This window comes from Microcaecilia unicolor, chromosome 9, assembly GCF_901765095.1.
Source record: "Microcaecilia unicolor chromosome 9, aMicUni1.1, whole genome shotgun sequence".
Lineage (NCBI taxonomy): Eukaryota > Metazoa > Chordata > Amphibia > Gymnophiona > Siphonopidae > Microcaecilia > Microcaecilia unicolor.
In genome coordinates this window covers 152248979-152271084 of record NC_044039.1, presented here as the reverse complement: position 1 = coordinate 152271084, position 22106 = coordinate 152248979, and the positions used below count along the sequence as shown (strand labels likewise).

Genomic DNA, 22106 nt, shown 5'->3' with positions numbered 1-22106 from the left:
CATAGCACCCAAAGAGCCGACTCCTATGCCTCCATGTAGGCTTCTCAGACCAGGAGCTGCATGATCTGTCTGTTACCATCTGCTGGAGGCAGAAAAACACTGAGCATTCTAAGACAGCATGGTGCCCTAAAAGGGTGAATCAGGCAGAACTACTTTGGGCCTCTTATCAAGCTGCGCAAGCAGGGCCCACACAGCAATGCCGATGAAGCCCATTCAAATTGAATGGGCTTTGTCAGCATTACCGCACCAGGGACTGCTAGCACGGTTTGATAAACGAGGCCCTTTCTTTCTAGATCTCCATCCACTAGTCAACAGACACAACCTACTGGTCTTGTATGGACACTAAGGAATAATACTGTATTAAGGTGAGGAAATGAGGGACCTGGAGCTCCCAAGGTGTAACACCTTCTGGCTCCACATGGATGGAAAACTGTCCTCAGCCACTGTCACTAACCCTAGAGCAGGGTAATTAAATAAAACTTTTTTTATCATTATTTAATAAAATTCCTCACAGAAAAACAACATAATTAAATCCTTCCACACCAAACACAGGATAACTTGTCCTACCACCTGCTGGAGACCGAGAAATGCTGACTAGCCACTGGCTCCACAGGATACTTAAGTGGTGATGTCACTAATTACTAGTTCACTGTCTCCACCTGCTGGCAGGACAGCATAAACCCAAGCATCTGGAATCATGTGGAGGGACAATAAAGAATAATAGACTTTCAGTGCTTTGCATTCATCAAAGTTATTTATGGTGCACCCATCCCATTTAGACAGGGAAAGAAGAGATATAAAACCCCCAGTTTTAAAAATTATGGCTATACAAAAAAGAACACAATGTTAAGTGAAATTACATTTTATCAACAGGTACCAATGGAAGAAGATTTCTATACTTTTCACAGATGTTCACTTCCCTTTACTTACCAAAGAAACAAAGGCGCTCATTTTCAAAGCACTTACACTTATAAAGTTCCACAGATTACTATGTAACTTTATAAGTCTGGGAGGTTTGAAAATATGCCTCAAAGTAACAAAAAGCTTTATCCAAAACGTTGCTGAACATGTATACAGAGTCCCCTACTACAGCTTCTCTTCCACAAACACTCTGTGCTACTGAACCTCACTACTCTGTAAGGCATCAAAAGCACACAATACCTGCTGGTTGCTTTCTTGGAGATGAGAACGTTCCTCCGTCGCATCCTGCAGAGAGATTTCAAGCCTGCCTCTGCTAATCTGAAATACTTTTAATGTTGTCCTGGCCTAAGAAAATTAAAGTTAAAAAAAAACACATCAGAACACTGCCTATTACTACTACTTAACATTTCTAAAGCGCTACTAGGGTTACGCAGCGCTGTACAATTTAACATAGAAGGACAGTCCATGCTCAAGGAGCTTACAATCTAAAGGACAAATGTACAGACAATCAAATAGGGGCAGTCAAATTGGGGCAGTCTAGATTTCCTGAATAGGTATAAAGAAATACAAAATTAATTCACCTTTAATTAGGTTTTATTGTTTGTGTGTTGATAAACTGCATTTCAGCTATGTTGAATTTTATGCAGAGTCTTAAGCATACAAATGTTATGAACCTGTGTATGTTACTTTTATGATAATTAGTTTGTTGTTACCTACTAGAAGCCTGATTGTACTGGTGGGCTATACATCTAAATACATTTCAAGAAAACTACATAGTGCATGTGAACATTTTACCTAATGATTCAAAACATTAACTTAATGCATAATGTCCTGGCTCTCAAAGTTCAATAAAGCAAGCATACATACTGGCATAATGAAATTTATTTAATGGGACAAAGGGAAGGCAAAACAAAAGAAACTATTAAAAGAAAGCTATTGATTTCCTGGTATTTTAGTGGCTTTCCATTTAGCTTTTTGTTTGCAGTATATATATGAAATTACCTAAGTCATGTAATATGCTGTCATTACAGCTCAATTCTATAGTGAGAGCACAGATCAGGAGGCTGGTTCAGACCTACTGATTGCAATAGCTTCTGTCTGTTACAAACAGACATCTACCATCAGGGCTGTTGAAAAGGACAGGCAGGCAGGCCAACCTACCTAGGGTCCAAAATTCAGAAAGGCAGCATGTTGCCCTTTTGAGTCAGTGTGAGTCTGCAAAAATATGAACCTGAAAGGGCACAACAACAACAAAAAAAAACAACCCTTGTCCTGAACACCAATTATATGTAGCTAGGGAATTCCTCCTCTCTAACTGCCTCTCCCCTATTCTCCCCTCCACACACACTAACAAATACTCTCAACCCCCAAAACTGCCCCCCATTTTTTGGAGGAAGAGTGAGGCTTATATTTATGGAACCCCGATCTTGCCCATTTTTAAACTCAATATGGCTGTTCACCAGTATGTTCCCATGCCAAATTTGATCCCATTCCATTGCATTTTCAGAGAGTTATTTGGCCTTCAAACAGATATTCCTGACACCTTACGTAGAAATTTCTTTCCAACCCAATTTACATGGTATCTGGAAAAAATGGGACCCGTTACATAGTTTCAACATACTTTGCAATTGTTTAAACATTTGGTATGACCTTTGAAAACACATTAGTATAATGTTTTTTTTTCCTTAGTTAATTCATTATTTGTGTTCAAAGTGTCCTCTTTCAACCTTGACACATTTATAAAGTCTTCAATGCCACTGAGCTGTTAGTTCAGTGATTTGTGGGGCTTCATTAAATTAAGAGCTCAACTGTTTTGTGAGCTTGATGCGCTGGAGCTCGATCCTGCTGAAAAATAAAGTACTCAAAAAAAAGTCTCAAATTTCAGTACTGCAGTAGGACGTTCTTGGTTTGTCTGGAAAAATGTTGGGGGTCTCATTTTTTCCCGAACACAGTGTAATTCCTCAATTCATGTTTAAGAGTGTGAATTGAAAAAGCTATAGCCCGTCAACTGAACCTTCTAGATGAGATAAGGATGGTTCATAAATTATTATATTTTGGTGAACTACCATATCTATTCCAGTATTTGATCACTTCTACTCCATCTTATACTTTGAGACAGAGGGTGACTGAAAGAGTTCCTGGTTTTGACTGAAACCAAATCAGCAGCCAAATTTTGTTGTTCGGTTTCGGCAGAAAAAGAAAATGCCCCCCCCCCCCCCCCCCCCCAAAGCAGAGAGCAGATCCTCCTGGGCCAGTCCTTAACCACCACCACCTCCTCCCCCTCCAGCAGAGGGTGGGTCTTTCCAGATCTGCCAGCCACACCCCCTCCGCTCTTCCAACACATGAAGGCCCTCCCCAGGCCTACTAGGGCATTTAGTGGTCAGTCAGCTTGGTGGGGAGGAGGGCAGAGACTTTTGGTTTCAACCAAAAATGCACTGGCATTTTCAGCCACAACCCAAACCCAGATTTCAGGCCAGTTTGGGTACTGAATCCAAAACAAATTCAATCAGCCTCTACCCTACTTTGAGATCACAGGAATGGTTACAGATTATGTCTTCTTTCAGAATTATTTCTTTGGATACTATTCATTAATCTATATTTAGTGTTGTCATTCCTAAGCTCTAGAATAATCTACCATTATACTTCAGATTGGAGTCTTCCCTTCAGAAATTTAAAGTAGGCCTACAAACGCTCTTCTTTGAGAAAGCTTTTGAAGCACAGGGCCTGATATTCAGCTGGCAGCAATCAGTGTTTTGCTGACCACCACTGGCATCTTCCCCAGAAATTCAATGCTGGGCCATATCCGAGCTCCAGCACTGCATTTCCAAGTATACAGAGCCAGCAAAAACAGAGCCAATTAGGTGTAATATTCAGCACTTAAACTAGCTATAAGAACCATATAAAGATGGGACTGCATTTTATGCAGCCCTATTTACACAGTTATCTTAGCTGGTTAAGTGCTGAAAATCGGCACTTAACTGGCAAAATGCCAACTCCACACCCAGAACACTCCCCCAAATAGCTAGCTTCAGTGCTAATTGGACATTTTTAGATGCACTATCCGGTTAAGTGCAGTTGAAAATTCCCGGTTAGTCCTGGACACGCAATTTAAACGGTCAGGTGCCTCTCCTGACCCTTTAAATTGTTTTGAATATCAGGTCCATAGTTTATTATTTGGTACACAGGAGGAGAACCTTAGGAGACACAGCAGTGATGATCTATTAGTTGATTCTATCATACACCTTTCCTATTAATAATTGTAGGTTTTTTTTTCACTTGCTATTTTATAGGCTTATGTTGATTCTTTTTTTTAAATTTTAAATTTATTTTTTATAATTTTGTTTTAATAATGCTACTAACACATTAAAACAAAAGGTTAGCCTGCAGAATTGAGCACAACTTGAAACAAATGCATCTTTAGCATCATCATAAACTTAGGAACATCCAATTCTAGTTGCAACTCAAGAAAATTATGGAACATTAAAATTATTTCATTACACTTTGACCCATTGTGCTATCCTATAATCTGGGCTTCTGATTTTAAGTTTTAATTGACTAACATTGATAAAACACCATGATGCAAAACAATTAAAATAGGTGTTTATTGGGTAAACGCTGAAAGAACACTGCTTCCCCTAGTACTCTCTCACCCTTCCCCCTGGCTTTTCTTGTATCCTCCATTCAGTTTTTTGTGCCTTTTCTATGCCAATGACTCTTAAATGAGACAAATATTCCTATTTTAATCCAGTGAAAATGGTACCACAAATATTACCTGTGGCACTAAAACACTTATAAGCACCAAAATGTTTGTATCCTCAAACGACCCCTAATTAGCTGAAAAACATCTTAATTTACAATTTATAACACCTAAGAACAGAAACCCTACTCATAATAAGGCAACATCTCTAGAAATTAACACATCAATATTAGGTTTGTGTAATACTAATCTGCATCCGGATATAAATTTGCTTGTTAGAATATTTTTACTTATAATGCAACAAATTTCTAGAATTTTTATCAAAAATAAGCACAGATGGGGCAATTCTATAATCTGACACCAAAAATAGGTGCCACAAGGGGGCACATTTAGGGGGGTCTTTTACTAAGGCACACTGACGTTTTTAGCTCACGTTAAAAATTGGTGCATGCTAAACGCTAGATACCCATAGGAATGCATTGGTGTCTTTAGCGGTTAGCGCACGCCTATTTTTAACGCGCCCTTAAAACACTAGCGCGCCTTAGTAAAAGACCCCCTTAGAGCCAATTCTATAATGGCACTTTCTAGAATGCTAATGCAAGCCCACTTTGGAGTGCCAAAACTTAGGCGTGATCACTTATGCCATATCAATGGTTGATGTAGGTGTGGGAGTGCTTAGGTGTGCCAATCAGCATGCACAATTGGTAGTATTCTACAAGTTGTGTGCATTGTTTGGCGACATGTCCATGGCCCACTTATACTCTGCCTATGTGTACAGCCTTCTTGCACTTATGCTCTACCTTATAGAATAGCACCTACTGTATATATGCGCACCACTGCTGATTATTGGTGCCAATGATGTGCGCAAGTGGCATATACTTCTAGGCACCCGTTTACAGAATTGCCCCAAAACGTCTTTACTTGCATCACTGCTATTACTATAAGGGCAAATAGGGCCTGTATCATGGCAAACTCAACGCTGTGAATGCTTATACAGTATAGTCTCGATTATGCAATCCTCGCTAATCTGATCATCTAGCATCTAGATCAACCCCTCCCCCACCACTCAATGTCATCGCATTTATTTCTATTAAAAATCTTTGTTTTAGAACAATTTTTTAAAATCGGGAACTTGATGATGCATTGTTTCAGGGGTTTATGCAAGTATTTTCTGTATTATCCGACTCTACTTATCTGACAACAGGTCAGTCCTGTTGACATCAGATAATTTATTTATTTATTTGTAGCATTTATACCCCGCTCTTTCCCACTCGATAGCAGGCTCAGTGCGGCTTACAATAAATGGTAACAAAGTGTAACAGAGATGACATAGGCTCAGTGCGGCTTACAATAAAGCGAATGCTACATACCTGTAGAAGGTATTCTCCGAGGACAGCAGGCTGATTGTTCTCACTGATGGGTGACGTCCACGGCAGCCCCTCCAATCGGAAACTTCACTAGCAAAGTCCTTTGCTAGCCCTCGCGCGCCCGCGCGCACCGCGCATGCGCGGCCGTCTTCCCGCCCGAAACCGGCTCGAGCCGGCCAGTCCAGTATGTAGCAAGACAATACACTTCAAGGGAAGACACAACTCCAAAGGGGAGGCGGGCGGGTTTGTGAGAACAATCAGCCTGCTGTCCTCGGAGAATACCTTCTACAGGTATGTAGCATTCGCTTTCTCCGAGGACAAGCAGGCTGCTTGTTCTCACTGATGGGGTATCCCTAGCCCCCAGGCTCACTCAAAACAACAACCATGGTCAATTGGGCCTCGCAACGGCGAGGACATAACAGAGATTGACCTAAAAAATTTACCAACTAACTGAGAGTGTAGCCTGGAACAGAACAAACAGGGCCCTCGGGGGGTGGAGTTGGATCCTAAAGCCCAAACAGGTTCTGAAGAACTGACTGCCCGAACCGACTGTCGCGTCGGGTATCCTGCTGCAGGCAGTAATGGGATGTGAATGTGTGGACAGAAGCCCACGTCGCAGCTTTGCAAATTTCTTCAATGGAGGCTGACTTCAAGTGGGCTACCGACGCAGCCATGGCTCTAACATTATGAGCCGTGACATGACCCTCAAGAGCCAGCCCCGCCTGGGCGTAAGTGAAGGAAATGCAATCTGCTAGCCAATTGGATATGGTGCGTTTCCCTACAGCCACTCCCCTCCTATTGGGGTCAAAAGAAACAAACAATTGGGCGGACTGTCTGTGGGGCTGTGTCCGCTCCAGGTAGAAGGCCAATGCTCTCTTGCAGTCCAATGTGTGCAGCTGACGTTCAGCAGGGCAGGAATGAGGACGGGGAAAGAATGTTGGCAAGACAATTGACTGGTTCAGATGGAACTCCGACACCACCTTTGGCAGGAACTTAGGGTGAGTGCGGAGGACTACTCTGTTGTGATGAAATTTAGTGTAAGGGGCCTGGGCTACCAGGGCCTGCAGCTCACTGACTCTACGAGCCGAAGTAACTGCCACCAAGAAAATGACCTTCCAGGTCAAGTACTTCGGATGGCATGAATCCAGTGGCTCAAAAGGAGGTTTCATCAGCTGGGTGAGAACGACATTGAGATCCCATGACACTGTAGGAGGCTTGACAGGGGGCTTTGACAAAAGCAAACCTCTCATGAAGCGAACAACTAAAGGCTGTCCTGAGATCGGCTTACCTTCCACTTGGTAATGGTACGCACTGATTGCACTAAGGTGAACTCTTACGGAGTTGGTCTTCAGACCAGACTCAGACAAGTGCAGAAGGTATTCAAGCAGGGTCTGTGTAGGACAAGAGCGAGGATCTAGGGCCTTGCTGTCACACCAGACGGCAAACCTCCTCCAATGAAAGAAGTAACTTCTCTTAGTGGAGTCTTTCCTGGAAGCAAGCAAGATGCGGGAGACACCCTCTGGCAGACCCAAAGAGGCAAAGTCTACGCCCTCAACATCCAGGCCGTGAGAGCCAGGGACTGGAGGTTGGGATGCAGAAGAGCCCCTTCGTCCTGCGTGATGAGGGTCGGAAAACACTCCAATCTCCACGGTTCTTCGGAGGATAACTCCAGAAGAAGAGGGAACCAGATCTGACGCGGCCAAAAAGGAGCAATCAGAATCATGGTGCCTCGGTCTTGCTTGAGTTTCAACAAAGTCTTCCCCACCAGAGGGATGGGAGGATAAGCATACAGGAGGCCCTCCCCCCAATCCAGGAGGAAGGCATCCGACGCCAGTCTGCCGTGGGCCTGAAGCCTGGAACAGAACTGAGGGACCTTGTGGTTCACTTGAGATGCGAAGAGATCCACCAGGGGGGTGCCCCACGCCTGGAAGATCTGTCTCATCACACGGGAATTGAGCGACCACTCGTGAGGTTGCATAATCCTGCTCAACCTGTCGGCCAGACTGTTGTTTACGCCTGCCAGATATGTGGCTTGGAGCACCATGCCTTGACGGCGAGCCCAGAGCCACATGCTGACGGCTTCCTGACACAGGGGGCGAGATCCGGTGCCCCCCTGCTTGTTGACATAGTACATGGCAACCTGATTGTCTGTCTGAATTTGGATAATTTGGTGGGACAGCCGATCTCTGAAAGCCTTCAGAGCGTTCCAGATCGCTCGCAACTCCAGAAGATTGATCTGTAGATCGCTTTCTTGGAGGGACCACCTTCCTTGGGTGTGAAGCCCATCGACATGAGCTCCCCATCCCAGGAGAGACGCATCCGTGGTCAGCACTTTTTGTGGCTGAGGAATTTGGAAGGGACGTCCCAGAGTCAAATTGGAGCAAATCGTCCACCAATACAGGGATTCGAGAAAACTCGTGGACAGGTGGATCACGTCCTCTAGACCCCCAGCGGCCTGATACCACTGGGAGGCTAGGGTCCATTGAGCAGATCTCATGTGAAGGCGGGCCATGGGAGTCACATGAACTGTGGAGGCCATGTGGCCCAGCAATCTCAACATCTGCCGAGCTGTGATCTGCTGGGACGCTCGCACCCGCGAGACAAGGGACAACAAGTTGTTGGCCCTCGCCTCTGGGAGATAGGCGCGAGCCGTCCGAGAATCCAGCAGGGCTCCGATGAATTCGAGTCTCTGCACTGGGAGAAGATGGGACTTTGGGTAATTTATCACAAACCCCAGTAGCTCCAGGAGGCGAATAGTCATCTGCATGGACTGCAGGGCTCCTGCCTCGGATGTGTTCTTCACCAGCCAATCGTCGAGATATGGGAACACGTGCACCCCCAGCCTGCGAAGCGCCGCTGCTACCACAGCTAGGCACTTTGTGAACACCCTGGGCGCAGAGGCGAGCCCAAAGGGTAGCACACAGTACTGGAAGTGGCGTGTGCCCAGCTGAAATCGCAGATACTGTCTGTGAGCTGGCAGTATCGGGATGTGTGTGTAGGCATCCTTCAAGTCCAGAGAGCATAGCCAATCGTTTTGCTGAATCATGGGGAGAAGGGTGCCCAGGGAAAGCATCCTGAACTTTTCTTTTACGAGATACTTGTTCAGGGCCCTTAGGTCTAGGATGGGACGCATCCCCCCTGTTTTCTTTTCCACAAGGAAGTACCTGGAATAGAATCCCAGCCCTTCTTGCCCGGATGGCACGGGCTCGACCGCATTGGCGCTGAGAAGGGCGGAGAGTTCCTCTGCAAGTACCTGCTTGTGCTGGAAGCTGTAGGACTGAGCTCCCGGTGGACAATTTGGAGGTTTGGAGGCCAAATTGAGGGTGTATCCTTGCCGGACTATTTGGAGAACCCACTGATCGGAGGTTATGAGAGGCCACCTTTGGTGAAAAGCTTTCAACCTCCCTCCGACAGGCAGGTCGCCCGGCACTGACACTTGGATGTCGGCTATGCTCTGCTGGAGCCAGTCAAAAGCTCGCCCCTTGCTTTTGCTGGGGAGCCGCGGGGCCTTGCTGAGTCGCACGCTGCTGACGAGAGCGAGCGCGCTGGGGCTTAGCCTGGGCCGCAGGCTGTCGGGAAGGAGGATTGTACCTACGCTTGCCAGAAGCATAGGGAGCAGTCTTCCTTCCCCCGAAAAATCGTCTACCTGTAGAGGTAGAAGCTGAAGGCTGCCGGCGGGCGAACTTGTCGAATGCGGTGTCCCGCTGGTGGAGAGATTCTACCACCTGTTCGACTTTTTCGCCAAAAATGTTATCCGCACGGCAAGGCGAGTCCGCAATCCGCTGCTGGATTCTATTCTCCAGGTCGGCGGCACGCAGCCATGAGAGCCTGCGCATCACCACACCTTGAGCAGCGGCCCTGGACGCAACATCAAAAGTGTCATAAACTCCTCTGGCCAGGAATTTTCTGCACGCCTTCAGCTGCCTGACCACCTCCTGAAAAGGCTTGGCTTGCTCAGGGGGAAGAGCATCAACCAAGCCCGCCAACTGTCGCACATTGTTCCGCATGTGTATGCTCGTGTAGAGCTGGTAAGACTGGATCTTGGACACGAGCATAGAGGAATGGTAGGCCTTCCTCCCAAAGGAGTCTAAGGTTCTAGCGTCCTTGCCCGGGGGCGCCGAAGCATGTTCCCTAGAACTCTTAGCCTTCTTTAGGGCCAAATCCACAACTCCAGAGTCATGAGGCAACTGAGTGCGCATCAGCTCTGGGTCCCCATGGATCCGGTACTGGGACTCGATCTTCTTGGGAATGTGGGGATTAGTTAATGGCTTGGTCCAGTTCGCAAGCAATGTCTTCTTCAGGACATGGTGCAAGGGAACAGTGGACGCTTCCTTAGGTGGAGAAGGATAGTCCAGGAGCTCAAACATTTCAGCCCTGGGCTCGTCCTCCACAACCACCGGGAAGGGGATGGCCGTAGACATCTCCCGGACAAAGGAGGCAAAAGACAGACTCTCGGGAGGAGAAAGCTGTCTCTCAGGAGAGGGAGTGGGATCAGACGGAAGACCCTCAGACTCCTCGTCAGAGAAATATCTGGGATCTTCCTCTTCCTCCCACGAGGCCTCACCCTCGGTGTCAGACACAAGTTCACGGACCTGTGTCTGCAACCTCGCCCTGCTCGACTCCGTGGAACCCCGTCCACGATGGGGGCGTCGAGAGGTAGACTCCCTCGCCCGCATCGGCGAAGCTCCCTCCGCCGACGTAGTCGGGGAGCCTTCCTGGGAGGTGGCCGCGGTCGGCACCGCACGCGGTACCGACGTCGGGGACCTCAACCTGGGCGATGGGCCAGCCGGCGCCACGCTCGACGGTACCGGTGGCGCAAGCACCGCCGGTACCGGAGGGGTAGGGCGCAACAGCTCTCCCAGAATCTCTGGGAGAACGGCCCGGAGGCTCTCGTTTAGAGTGGCTGCAGAGAAAGGCTGAGAGGTCGATGCAGGCGTCGACGTCAGTACCTGTTCCGGGCGTGGAGGCTGTTCCGGGCTGTCCAGAGCGGAGCGCATCGACACCTCCTGAACAGAGGGTGAGCGGTCCTCTCGGTGCCGATGCCTGCTGGGTGCCGACTCCCTCGGCGACCCAGAGCTCTCGGTGCCAACACGGGGAGGAGACCGGTGTCGATGCTTCTTCGATTTCTTCCGAAGCATGTCACCGGAGCTCCCCGGCACCGACGAGGAGGACGTCGAATCCATCCGTCGCTTCCTCGGGGCCGAGACTGAAGAAGGTCGATCTCGGGGGGGCTGTACCGCAGGAGCCCTCAGGGTAGGAGGAGACCCACCCGAGGGCTCACCGCCACCAGCAGGGGAATGGACAGCCCTCACCTGCACTCCACCCGATGCACCACCGTCCGACGACATCAGCAGACGAGGTCCTGGTACCACCGACGTCGATGCAGCTATCCGATGTCTTGGCGCCGATGCAGAGGCCCGATGCCTCGATGCACTCGATGCAGGGGCGGCCGAGGAAGATGGTCTGGACGCTGACGACGTCGATGCACTCGAAGATCCCGGTGCCGATGCCGACGAAGAGCCCGAGAACAACACGTTCCACTGGGCTAGTCTCGCTACCTGAGTCCGCCTTTGAAGCAGGGAACACAGACTGCAGTTCTGAGGGCGGTGCTCGGCCCCCAGACACTGAAGACACGACGAGTGTCGATCAGTGAGCGAGATAACCCGGGCGCACTGGGTGCACTTCTTGAAGCCGCTGGAAGGCTTCGATGTCATGGGCGGAAAAATCACGCCGGCGAAATCAAAAGCCGAAATGGCGAAATTTGGAGCACCAAAATTTAGAGGGAGAAAAAAATCTCGACCGAGGCCGAAAAGAGGCCTTCCCCGACGACGAAAGAAAACTTACCGGGGCAAAAAGCTGGAAGTACGGGGAGGATTTACACGAAACCCGGCGGGGGGTTTCCGGAGCACTTCCCGACTAAGGAAAGCTTTCCCGAAGGAAAAAACACGCTCAAACAAGTTGGACGCGCGAGGTCGACTTTCCGGGGCTCGACACGGCGAAAACACGACCGTACCGAGTGCGGACAAAAGAAGACTGGCCGGCTCGAGCCGGTTTCGGGCGGGAAGACGGCCGCGCATGCGCGGTGCGCGCAGGCGCGCGAGGGCTAGCAAAGGACTTTGCTAGTGAAGTTTCCGATTGGAGGGGCTGCCGTGGACGTCACCCATCAGTGAGAACAAGCAGCCTGCTTGTCCTCGGAGAAATGGGAATAAGGTGTATCAGAGATAATATAAGATATGGATACATCATTTTACAGAGATACAAATTGTATAGAGAATGAGAAGACGAAGGAATATGGGGGCAGGATAAGGTATGGTAATGCTTTCGGAGCCTGTATTGTACTTTTATTTTGACCACAATGAAAAATGAACATATTGCTAGAGACAGCTGCATCAATCACTTCTGATACCAGTAAGCACAGTGCATTATTATTTTTCTTTAAAAATACAGTGAGAAATAGGACAAATATACTTACCTCTTCTGTATGTGATTTGATGGTTTTCGCTTCATTTTCTAAAGACTCTATCCTTTTCTGAATTTCAGTACGCTGCAAATTAGATACATTTTTATATACAATTTATTATCAATATCATTACTATGTAAATGACCTCTCAACTGAAAGATAATTTTGTAGATCTTTTCATTGAAGCTAGCAACTGTGAGCCCCGTTTACAAAGGTGAGAAGTGTTTTCAGAACACACTAAAAATTAGTGTTAGCTAACCATGTAGATGACCATAATGGGCCGGATTCTATATACGGCACCTACAAAATCCGCACGGATTTGGCATATTCTATAATGGTGTGCATAATATCTAGAAATGTTCGTGCCCCTCCCATGGCCACAACCCCTTTGGAGATTCACGCATTAGGATTTACATGCATCACTTTACAGAATACACTTAGAAAGCTGCGCACATAAATTCTAATTAGTGCCAATAATTGCTTTTTATTGGCCAATTATCAGCACCAATTAGCTTGCTAAACAATGAAGTTGTGCACACAATTTGGTCACGCTGCCAAATTTGCGTGCACAACTTTAGTCGACAAATATAATCTGGGGTATATGCATAAAAATACAGTTTTGCAAACTGCCTAAACTCAATTATCAATTTCTCCACCTCTGGGTCTCTTCTCCAACCTCTTCAATTGATGTCCTAGTATGTCTTTCTTTTCTTTTCATTCGTTTGTCATTCTGGATCTCCTCTCTGTCACTACCCTAATCCTTGCTTATAACTCCATTCTGAACCCCCTCCTTGTCTCCTATCAAGCCTAGTCTTGATGTCCCTTTCCAAATCCCTTCTTTCTCTCTCCGCATCAGTCTTTTTACTCCTTTCTGGATCCCTTCCCTCTTCTTCTGAATCAGCCTGTGGTGCTTTTTTTCAAACCCTTTCTTTCTCTGACTGTACCAGCTTTTCTCCTGTGGTTCCCTTCTCAAGGCTCCTGTTTCTTTTTCGGTATATACACCTTCCCTCGGATGCTCCCCCTTAAGTCTTCTCTTTCTCTCACCATTTCTTTTTCTACAGAAGCCCTCAATTGTGTTAAGATATTATCATTCACATACTTCTTTTTTTATATCTTTAAAATTAGGGATCTTAAATGTGCTTCAGTCATCTTTTCCAATGGCAATGTTCCTCTTCCAGTTTTTGGCAAACCTCTTAATTGAAATATAGGGTGTGTCGCATAAGAGTAGCAGTACATTACTGCCTCTTTATCTGCAGGAGTTCACTTATAGTTAATTTAGGGTCTAGCACTCGGTGGTCCCCTGATGACTTTTCACCTTTGGTGGATCCGATAGTACGAGCTCCCAGTACCACACTCTTCCCCTCTGTCCTTGCTAGATGACAAGGAGGATGTAGTAAATTTTACAAAAACACACACATACACACAAAAACAAAAAAATCATTCACTGCAACCTCTTCCCATATTGAATCTGTACTGTGGTGCTATGTTGGAACCCCAAGTGACACTATTCTCTTCCCCCTCTTTTCATCCAGTATATCTGGAATTTATACACTATAGCTCAGTGTGTCATCTGGTGCATTTGGCCTCGCTTGTAAGAAAGCAGGCAGGCATCAGGCTAATGGGTGCAATTCATGGAGAGTTAGCACCCAGCTAAAAGTAAAGCTGGACTGGTTACATCTGGGGGAATTCTGCACAACTGTGACTTCCAACCTGCACACAAATTTATTTATTTATTTACAGCATTTATATCCCACATTTTCCCACCCAAGGGCAGGCCCAACGTGGCTTACAGTAATTTACAAAAGCATACATCAAATCTTCAACAAACAGTCAACGGCATTGTAGGGAAAGGGACAAGTGAGTAATAGCAGAGGTGGGAAAATATGAATAGAAAATAGAATTCAATAGGTAGCGGTGCGGGGCGGGTCAAGAGTGTAAGCCTTTCCGAATAAGTAGGTCTTAAGGTATCTTTTGAAGGTCGGATGATCATGGATAACTTTCACAAATTTAGGTAGACCATTCCACAGTTGTGCGCTAATATAAGAAAAGGTGGAGGCGTAAGCAGTTTTATACTTGAGGCCACTGTAGATTGGGTAATGCAGATTTAGGTACAAGCGAGCTGATCTGTGAGAGTTTTGAGGCGGTAAGCTGACAGGCAGTATCTGTAGAAGAAGAGGTGGCAACAGCAGCTCTCCTTGCTTCCCTGCAGTGATCTCAAGAGGAGGTGGTGGTGACAAACATTTCCACATCAGGCCACTTTCTTCTCCTTTACTGTCTTGGGCCTGGCTGCTTATTTGAACTGAACAGTTCAAATAGGAAGCGAGGCTCAGGGCAGTAAAGAAGGACATGGCCTGATCTGCAGTCATTCACTGCTTCCTCCTGCTGCACCAAAAGAGGGGGAGATGTGCCGTGGAGGTGTGGGGAGAGCAAGCTTGTGGATGTGCTGGGGTGGGGGGAGACCTTGGTTCCAGACTAAACTGGGGTTTTGCTAGGGAGAGAGAACAGGAATGGGGCACAGGAGGCTGAGGGGTGGGGGGAGAAAACTGCAAAGGGCAGAGAATGTACTAGAAGGTAGAGAGGGAGAGAACAGAGGAAGAGAGAGAAGGGAGCATTGTTGCGCAGAATTACCCCAGAAGGAACCCATCCAGTTATAGCTAATGAGAGCTCTGGGAGATGGGAAGAATTCCCCTGGGCTCGTTTCTATAATAGCGACCCATTTTGCAACTCAAAGTAGAAACAGACAACATCCAAGAGCACCTGTGCAGTATAAAAGCTGTCAACTACTGCAGCACACACCATAGGAACACCAGTGGAGCGCAGAAGAGCAAGCAACTTACTGTGAGATCTTTGAATTGTGAGTACTTTGTGTTTGTACGGGCAAGTGTAAGATTAAAGTCATGAATGTATCCATATCTACTCCTGTAACTAAAGGTCTGATGGATAAACATGTTGTTGCTGGCATTCATCTAGGCTATCTTCAAATTCTCCACAAGAGTTAAAGGCAGCAGTGGAGCCTCCTCAAAATCTTTTTAGATGTATGGACAATTGTTTCTTGAATTGAGAGCTTATTTAAAAATAGTCACTCATTTATGTATATTTACCTCAGAATCTGTTACTAAGTTTAAGGATATGGGGCTAGATTCTATATATCATGATTTTAAAAATTGGTGCAAAAAAAAAAAATACACCTAGGCAAATTCTATAAACTACACCTAAAGTTAGGTGCAGTTTATAGAATGTGCCTAAATCAAGGAGTAGTTTATAGAACATGCCCAGTGCCTCTTTTCAGTGGCTATATTTAATCACTGCAATTTACACCAATGAAAATCTGGTGTAAATGCAGATGCTTAAATTATGGGTGGAACAGGAATACTCTGTAACTGCGCGTAAATTCAAGGAATGCCCACAACTTGCCCATGCCCCTCCCATGGCCATGCCCTCTTTTCAGATCTGCATCTTAGAATCCATGCACATCACTTTATACAATAATACACTTAGACAGTTATGCGCGTAACTTCTAATTAATGCCAATTAGTGTCAAAAATTGCTTAAGTGCAATTATCAGCACTGATTGGCTTCTTAACCTAATTAAGTTGCGAGCGCAAATCCAGAATACGACCAGATTTGCGCACGCAACTTAAGTCACACTATATAGAATCCAGGGGGGGTGGAGGGTAAATTTTCCTTTATAGAAGTCCAGGTAAGAACCTTTCAGTTCCACAGAATTCTTTTCAATCTATAAGTGCTTCTGCCGTTAAGGATAGCCTCTATCTGCATCACTTTGGAAAATGGGGACTTTGGAAAATGGGCTGAGAATAAAGAATCTTAGATTCCTTAATTTTCTTGTCATTCATTATCAGCAGAAATAGAGAAAGGCGGTATATAAATAAAATTCTATTCTATATGCCTCTGGAAGACAATAAACAAAGGAGTAATATGCTCATAAGTACATAAGTATTGCCATACTGGAACAGAGCAAAGGTCCATCAATCCCAGCATCCTGTTTCCAACAGTGGCCAATCCAAGTCACAAATACCTGGCAAGATCCCCAAAAAAGTACAAAACATTTTATATTGCTTATCCCAGAAATATTTTCCCCAAGTCCAATTTAATAATGGTCTACGGATTTTTCCTTTATGAAGCCGTCCAAACCTTTTTTAGACTCTGCTAAGCTAACTGCCTTTACCACATTTTCTGGCAATGAATTCCAGAGTTGAATTACACACGTTGAGTGAAGAAAATCTCTCTCTGATTCATTTTAAATTTACTACTTTGTAGCTTCATCGCATGCCCCCTGGAACAATCAATGGTACTAAGCCATGTAGACTAGTGCAATGGAATCTATGCGGGATGTAAAGAACAAACCTTAAAGAAAGTTCAGACCGCTCAAAACACGGCAGCTAGGCTTATCTTCAGAAAAACGCGATTTGAAAGCGCAAACCCCTCCGCAAAAAACTACACTGGCTCCCAAAGAACGCATTGCTTTCAAAATCTGCACTGGTTCAGAAAATTATCTACAGCAAAGCCCCAGGATACGTGACAGACCTGATCGACCTACCAACTAGAAACACATCCGAATCAACACGAACGTACCTAAATCTGCAGTTCCCAAGCTGCAAAGGACTCAAATACAAATCAACCTACGCATCCAGTTTTTCCTACATTAGCACACAACTGTGGAACGCATTACCAAAAGCCTTGAAAACTACGTACGATCACCTAAACTTCCGGAAAACACTAAAAACTAACCTGTTTAAAAAGGCATACCCTGCCGATCCAACATAAACGCCTGATATCTGCAACACAACAAAACTAAAGTACGTAATGGACATAACACAACCAGTGCCAATAGTTGGATGTTAAGCAATTAGTACTAATTAGCACATATTAGGATTTAAGCGCATCACTCACTAAACATATTCTATAAAGTGATGCGCGTAAATCGGACCATGAGAATCTCAAAATGGGGTGTAGCCATGGGCGGGTCATGGGCGTTCCTAACATTTGCACACAGTGTTATAGAATATGCCTGATCTGTGCCTAAATCTGCTTTTACACCAGGTTTTAGTTGGCGTAAATGGCTGTGACTAAATTTAGTAACAGGAACTGGCACTAAGCGTATTCCATAAACCACGCCTAACTTTAGGCAAGGTTTATAGAATACCGCCAAGCGTCGTTTTTTTCAGTGCCATATATAGACTCTAGTCCATAACAACTGCATCCACTTATGCATCCAGTTCTAAAATTATGTCCTTGTCTTTAATACGATTCATAATCTGATTTTGACTACATAAAAATACAAGTACAATTAACAATTCATCTAAATTAGTAAATCAAATATTTAAGATGAAGAAGTTAAAAATAATTACCAAATTGTCCTGTTCCAATCGCTTAGATTTCTCCTCCTCTAGCTCCTCTTCCAGATCTTTCACTTCATTTTGGAGCACAATGTTTGACCTGTTCAGTTCTTCAGATGTTGCCTAAAAGAAGAATCAGTTTCAGAGCCAGCAGACAGATTACCTTATATACTTTTATAAATTTTAATCAACAGTAACCATTTTATAAACCTAGTTGTTTATAGATTAACCATAAGCAAAATACTATTTACTGTAGAACACAAGCCTATTCTAGTGTTATACGTTCGAGGCATATTTTCAAAGCACTTAGCATTCCAAAGTTCCATAGAAACCTATGGAACTTTGGAAGGCTAAGTGCTTTGAAAATATGCCTCATGGTGTTCTGTCACATTAACAAAAGCCAAGTTTCAAAAAATACATTTTACAGTTATTGTCTTAGGAGCCTTTTTATTAAAGGGTGTTAAGCCCTAAGGCAGGTTTAGCGCCTTTAAGTATTTTGCAGTAAGGTAAAATTATGTATAATCATACCTGATAATTTTCTTTCCATTAATCATAGCTGATCAATCCATAGACTGGTGGGTTGTGTCCATCTACCAGCAGGTGGAGATAGAGAGCAAACTTTTGCCTCCCTATATGTGGTCATGTGCTGCCGGAAACTCCTCAGTATGTCGATATCAAAGCTCCATCCGCAGGACTCAGCACTTAGAGAATTACACCCACGAAGGGACACTCTGCCCAGCTCACCACCGCCGAAACGGGGGAGGGGAATTAACCCAGCTCATCCCCACACAAGTGGGGGAGGGGAATCCGTCCAGCTCATCCCCGCGGAGCGGGGGAGGGACACCACACCCGCCGATGCGGGGGGATCTGGCTTATCCTGCAACCGCAACCGCGGGAGGAGCTGACTGACCCTAACACCGCCGAAGCGGGAGGGGTACAAAGCTGCCCTACAGCCGCACGAAGCGGGAGGGAGTGCCGGCAGAATTTATGTCTCAATCCAGCCCCGTAAAACGGAGGGGAGAGGAATGCAGCAGCTCACTGTAACACAAACTCGTCTCAACTCTTGAAGAATCCAAGTGAAAGAAGAACTTGAACACGAAGTCCTCCTGAAGTAACTGAAGGCTAAACTTGAACCTAAAATTCAACCAGAATATAAACAGTACAGATATCTGGGAGGGGCTATGGATTGATCAGCTATGATTAATGGAAAGAAAATTATCAGGTATGATTATACATAATTTTACCTTCCATATCATCAAGCTGATCAATCCATAGACTGGTGGGATGTACCGAAGCAGTACTCACCCAGGGCGGGACATAGAAATCCCTGACCTCAACACTGAAGCTCCAAACCGGGCCTCCGCCCGTGCAGCCACAGTCAAACGGTAATGCTTGGAGAATGTATGAGCCGAAGCCCAAGTTGCCGCCTTGCATATCTCTTCCAAGGAGACGGATCCGGCCTCTGCCATCGAGGCCGCCTGAGCTCTCGTGGAGTGAGCCTTCAGCTGGATAGGCGGCACCTTCCCCGCGGCCACATAAGCCGCTGCAATGGCTTCCTTGACCCATCTTGCCACTGTAGGCTTAGCAGCCTGCAGACCCTTACGAGGACCTGCAAACAGGACAAACAGATGATCCGATTTCCGGAAATCATTGGTCACTTCCAAGTATCTGATGATGACTCATCTCACATCCAGATATTTAAGAGCAGAGTACTCCTCTGGGTAGTCCTCCCTACGAAAGGAAGGGAGACAGAGCTGCTGATTCACATGGAAGCGAGAACCAATCTTGGGCAGGAAGGAAGGCACTGTGCGAATAGTCACTCCTGCCTCAGTGAACTGCAGAAAAGGCTCTCGACATGAGAGCGCCTGGAGCTCGGAAACTCTTCTGGCTGAAGTGATAGCCACCAAAAAGACTGCTTTCAACGTCAGGTCTTTCAGAGATGCCCTCGACAAGGGTTCCAAAGGCGGCTTCTGCAATGCTCTTAGCACCAGGTTGAGATTCCACGCAGGCACCACTGAGTGCAGAGGAGGGCGCAGGTGATTAACTCCCTTGAGAAAGCGCACCACATCTGGCTGCGAAGCCAGGGAAACACCCTTCAGGCGGCCCCTGAAGCAAGCCAGAGCCGCTACCTGGACTTTAAGGGAACTGAGCGACAGGCCTTTCTCCAGACCTTCTTGCAGGAACACCAACACTGAAGAAATTGGAGCAGTAAAGGGAGAAAGTGAGCCTGCTTCACACCATGCTGCAAAGATACGCCAAACCCTGGCGTAAGCAGTAGAAGTAGAGCGCTTCCTCGCTCTCAGCATAGTGGCGATGACCTTGTCTGAGAAGCCCTTCTTCCTCAGACGCTGCCGCTCAATAGCCAGGCCGTAAGACCAAAGGGAGAGGGATCCTCCATCACCACGGGACCCTGATGTAACAGGCCCTGCTCCACTGACAGCCGCAGAGGATCGTCGACTGAGAGCCTGAACAAGTCCGCATACCAGGGACGTCTGGGCCAATCCGGACCCACCAGGATTACCCTGCCGGGATGCTTTGCCACCCGGTCTAGCACCCTGCCCAACATGGGCCAGGGCGGGAACACATAGAGGAGCTCTTGTGTCGGCCACTGTTGGAGAAGAGCATCTACTCCCAGGGATCGAGGGTCCCGTCCTCTGCTGAAAAAGCGCGGCACTTGGCCATTGGCCGATGACGCCATCAGATCTAGGCTCGGCTGGCCCCAGCGCTTCGTGATGTCCAAGAACGCCTGAGCAGATAGTTCCCACTCTCCGGGCTCCAAGGTATGGCGACTGAGAAAGTCCGCCTTGACATTCATGACTCCGGCAATGTGGGCCGCTGAAAGCTGCTCCAGGTTCGCTTCCGCCCACTGGCAAAGACTCATAGCCTCCTTGGCTAGAGGGGCGCTCTTGGTACCTCCCTGGCGGTTGATATAGGCCACAGCCGTGGCATTGTCCGACAGGACCCGTACAGGCTTCAACACCAGTACCGGGATGAACTCCAATAACACCAACCGAATGGCTCTGAGTTCCAGGAGGTTGATAGACCACTTGCCTCTGCAGGAGACTAGAGCCCCTGCGCTGTCCTTCCCAAGCAGTGGGCTCCCCAGCCCATCAAAGAGGCGTCTGTCGTGACGACAATCCACTCCGGGGTCACCAGAGGCAATCCTGCAGACAACTTGTCTGTCTGCGTCCACCAGCTCAGCGCCTTGCGCACTGCTGGGTCCACGGGAAGGCGCACAGCATAATCCTCCGACATCGGAGTCCAGCGCAGCAGCAGAGATAGCTGTAGTGGTCTCATATGAGCCCTGGCCCAGGGCACTACTTCCATCGTGGCCGTCATAGAGCCCAACAGCTGCACGTAGTCCCAAGCCCGAATAGGAGAGGCTACTAGGAACTAGTCCACCTGAGCCTGAAGCTTGACAATCCGATTGTCTGGCAGGAACACTCTGCCCACTTGGGTGTCGAATCGAACTTCCAGATACACCAGGGACTGAGTCGGGCGCAGCTGGCTCTTCTTCCAGTTGATGATCCATCCCAGGGAGCTCAAAAGAGCAATTACCCGGTCCATAGCTTTGCCGCACTCTGCATAAGAGGGGGCTCGGATCAACCAGTCGTCCAGATAAGGATGGACTTGTACTCCTTCCTTTAGCAGGAAGGCCGCTATGACCCCCATTACTTTGGAAAAGGTCCGCGGAGCAGTAGCCAACCCGAAAGGGAGGGCTCTGAACTGGAAGTGTCGTCTCAGGACTGTAAAACGCAGAAAGCGTTGGAGAGGAGGCCAGATGGGAATATGCAGGTACGCTTCCTTGATGTCCAAGGAAGCCAAGAACTCTCCTGCCTTCACTGCCGCTATAACAGAGCGGAGAGTCTCCATGCGAAAGTGCCTCACTTCCAGGCCCGATTGACCCCTTTAAGGTCGAGGATAGGCCGGACAGGCCTCCTTTCTTTGGAACCACAAAGGAAATGGAGTAACGTCCCTTGCCAATCTGATTTTTTGGCACCGGAACGACCGCACCCCGGCGGATCAGGTTGTCCAAGGTCTGCTGCACTACCACAGCTTGACCGGAGACTTGCAGGGAGAGAGTACAAACCCGTCTCTTAAGGGTTGGCAGAACTCTAGCTTGTAGCCGTCTCTGATGACTTCCAGCACCCACGCGTCTGAAGTTATAGTGGTCCACTCGCCCAGAAACGAGGACAGCCGTCCTCCAATCTGCACTGGGGCGTGGACCAAGGCCCCGTCATTGGGTACGAGACCCTGGGGGAGGACCGGAGGGAGCACCTCCGGGACGGCGGTCTCTGCGAAAG

At 47.1% G+C, this 22106-nt stretch overlaps 1 protein-coding gene across 6 annotated transcripts in view; it reads right to left on the bottom strand.

The window, feature by feature from the left end:
• Positions 1–22106, bottom strand: part of MIA2 (MIA SH3 domain ER export factor 2) — a 221091-nt gene that overhangs the window by 71889 nt on the left and 127096 nt on the right. For all 6 annotated transcript variants that reach the window (XM_030215534.1, XM_030215535.1, XM_030215536.1 and 3 more), the window contains 3 exons: positions 17815–17925; positions 12458–12529; positions 1162–1266 (listed from right to left, as the gene is read on the bottom strand). In XM_030215534.1, coding sequence (XP_030071394.1) covers positions 1162–1266; positions 12458–12529; positions 17815–17925 — 288 coding nt within the window. The remainder of the gene's footprint in view (positions 1–1161; positions 1267–12457; positions 12530–17814; positions 17926–22106) is intronic.